This window comes from Amblyomma americanum, chromosome 7 (genome assembly GCF_052857255.1).
Source record: "Amblyomma americanum isolate KBUSLIRL-KWMA chromosome 7, ASM5285725v1, whole genome shotgun sequence".
Lineage (NCBI taxonomy): Eukaryota > Metazoa > Arthropoda > Arachnida > Ixodida > Ixodidae > Amblyomma > Amblyomma americanum.
The window spans coordinates 53450642-53453674 of NC_135503.1; the positions used below are offsets into that span (position 1 = coordinate 53450642).

The following is a 3033-nucleotide window of genomic DNA, read 5'->3' on the forward strand; positions in this document are numbered from 1 at the left end:
GTGGCGAAGATAGATCATTCCTCGGTGGATCGGCGCTCATCTAATATGCCTCGAGCTGAGCGCTTCGCTTGGGACTGATTGTAAAGACGGTTAAAATGGTAGTTGCGTAATACGGACGCTCTCGAGCGTCGACATTCAACGCCAGCGACGTTAGGAAAGCCGGAGTCTCTGCGACGAAAATAGTTCTGTTTTCAGGGCTGTTTTATCTAATAGCGTTTCCACAAAACATATTGCTGCTGATCAGACAGTGCATTAATACCTTTAACACCTAGCTGCCCATATCTTCCAGGAAGCAAAAATAAATACCTAGTGCAAATACAGTGCTGTATACCGGGCATTTTTTTTTAGTTCCAATATTTAAAAAAAAAAGTAATTTGCTTTAGAGATATTTTAGCCCTGGAGCAATATTGGTGGTGACGGCGGGCGCCAAGTAAGAGGTAGAATTCTTCAATTTGTTCACTAATTAATTATGTACGTTATTAACGTTTCCAATTTTTATTTTGGATAGCATGTTGTATTTAAAGAATTGGAGCTCGTCCTCCAAGCAGTCTAGATAAGAAAAAATTCAACAAATCTTAGGGCGCGTCACAAGGCGGGAAAACACCATGGTAGGCGGCTTCGCACTGTAACTCAGCGGCAATGAGCGCCTCTGACGTCGATCGCTCTGCGCAGAGCTTTGCATCACACTGCTGACGTCACCTGAGTCCCAGGCCTGCGGCTTCGTGGTTTGCCGCCGCATCGCATCCTAATCCACGCTATCATTAAGATTTCAATCCGGCCTCAAGAAGGCTGCGCAGTCACTGCTGTCGGTTGGAGCGTCAAAAAGAAAGACTCAAATAATTTTCAACTGCTGAGTGCGCGACGTGAACATCTGCTTTTGCATTGACAAAGCTTTATATTCGCCAAACTGTGCACACGCACCTTGGATATACACGTACTATCGTGAGCAATATGAGCAGAAACACAGGAGCGCGTGCCCGATAGCCTCGAACCCTACTGGCAGCGAAATGCGGCGGCCGCTGCACGAAACAAAGTGGAATGGGCGCCGCGATTCCGCTAACTCCTTGCACTCCCGTCTCGCTAACGTTGCTGCGAAACGGCAGCTGATTGCGTGTCGACGGCTGCTAGCGATGATAAGATTATGGCACGCAGAGCGTGGCAATGTGTGGCCTGCAGTTCTGCGCAAAATGGTTCTCGCTCTCTCTGTTCCTATGATATGCGCAGGACGTATGGCAGTGATACCGCCCCGATACTGTAGCGCCTGTAATAGCGTTCACGCCCAAGAAAAAGCAACATTGTTTTCTGATACGTGTTTTGCTGCATCCTTATTTTGTGAACGGAGAATAATTGCATGCAGCAGTGGGTTGAAATCTTTTATTGGACGCTCGCCAAATGGTAACAAAATTTGAGTGCACACAAAAAGTAGTACCCCAATATATTAGTATTATCTTGAGCTTTTCTTGCACGTTTGGCGCGTTAATAACGGGTCATATGGCTCCGCCGGCTTGAATGACGGCCTCCATTCTTTCTGGAAAAGATCCGTAGAGAGCCTGAATGAAGGCTGTGTAATCTTGAATGTTGCCACTGGTGTGATATAGCTTCCCACAATTCATCGGCGGTCGCCAAGTTCGAGGAGAGCCATGAAAGCTTAGCCTTCAAACGTGCCCAGACATGTTCTATGATATTCATGTCCGCACCTTTCGCACACCACTCTAGGCTCCTTACCCCTAGTTCGTCTAAAAGACGTGACACAACCTTTGCTGTGTGAACGGGAGACAAGTCATGTTGGAATAGATAATACTCATCCGGGTGTGGAGCATTCCGTGCATAGGGGATCATCTCGTGCTGCAGCAATGTGCAAAATGCTGCCCTCGTAAATCTCCCAGGGATTCTTACAATGGGGCTTAGGCTGCCACACGAAATAGCCGCCCATACGTTTACTGACGTGTGGCCACTTGCGTCCACCTCCTTGATGTTCTGAGGACAGACGCGCGTGTTCTCCATGCGCCATACTCTCTTCTGCTGGTCCCAGCGAGTCGAGAAAGTAGATTCGTCGGAGAAGATTACACATTTCCAGTCCTCCACTCTCCAGCTACGGTGATCGACCGCGAACTTCAGGCGAGCGGTTTTGTTGGCAACTGTGAGAAGGGGCTTCTGAGCGGCGATGCGAATCCTGACTGCGGCTTCCCTTGGCCTTCGCCGTACCGTGCTGTCGCTTATATGTTCCAGGCCAAGAGTACTGCGTACGTCCTTCGCACTCTGAAACGGCTTCTCGTTGACGGCAGCAACAATCTGTAGGTCTTGATCTATCAACGTGGCACGGGGTCGCCTTTTGAGCGGCGCATCCTTAATGCGTCCTTCATCTCGGTACGCTTGCACTGTCCTGTTCACAGTCTTCAACTGGCAGCCTGTCAAGGCAGCAATGTTCCGCTGCAAGTAACCTTTCTTTGACAGCTCAACAATTTCTTCCCGCTTACTCATAGGCACTCGAGACATCGTTGGGTTCTGAAACACAGTGCTAAGCGCAGGCAGTCGTGGTCTGCTTTTAGGAGCATTTTGCACGAAATCAATTAAAAGGGGGGCGTCGGCCGTGACGTAGCGTTTTGTTTCTTGTTCACGATTGAATCGAACGTTTCTGGGTAAGGTGTGACTGGCCATACGATAGGCCATTTCAAACGTTGACCAGAAAATATTCGTTGCAGCACGCTTGCCAATATCTAAGAATCGGGTCAGACCACTCCGCTCCACACACAAAAAAAAAGGAGCAAAAAAATGTTAACAGCGGCATTTTGCGCAGAACTGCAAGCAACACATTGCCACGCTCTGCGTGCCATAATCGTCTTATCATCGCTAGCAGCCGTCGACGCGCAATCAGCTGCCGTCTCGCAGCAACGTTAGCGAGACGGGAGTGCCAGAAGTTAGCGGAACCGCGGCGCCCTTTCCACTTTGTTTCGTACAGCGGCCGCCGCATTTCGCTGCCAGTAGGGTTCGAGGCTATCGGTCACGCGCTCCTGTGTTCTTGCTCATATTGCT

The 3033-nt window shown here is 49.3% G+C and overlaps 1 protein-coding gene across 1 annotated transcript; it reads right to left on the reverse strand.

Moving 5' to 3' along the window:
* Positions 1 to 1487: 1487 nt before the first annotated feature.
* Positions 1488 to 2496, reverse strand: LOC144097693 (uncharacterized). The gene is made up of 2 exons (XM_077630340.1): positions 1946 to 2496; positions 1488 to 1653 (listed from the first exon to the last, which is right to left on the reverse strand). The coding sequence occupies exons 1-2, from the start codon at positions 2494 to 2496 to the stop codon at positions 1488 to 1490; spliced, it is 717 nt and encodes a 238-aa protein (XP_077486466.1).
* Positions 2497 to 3033: the final 537 nt, after the last annotated feature.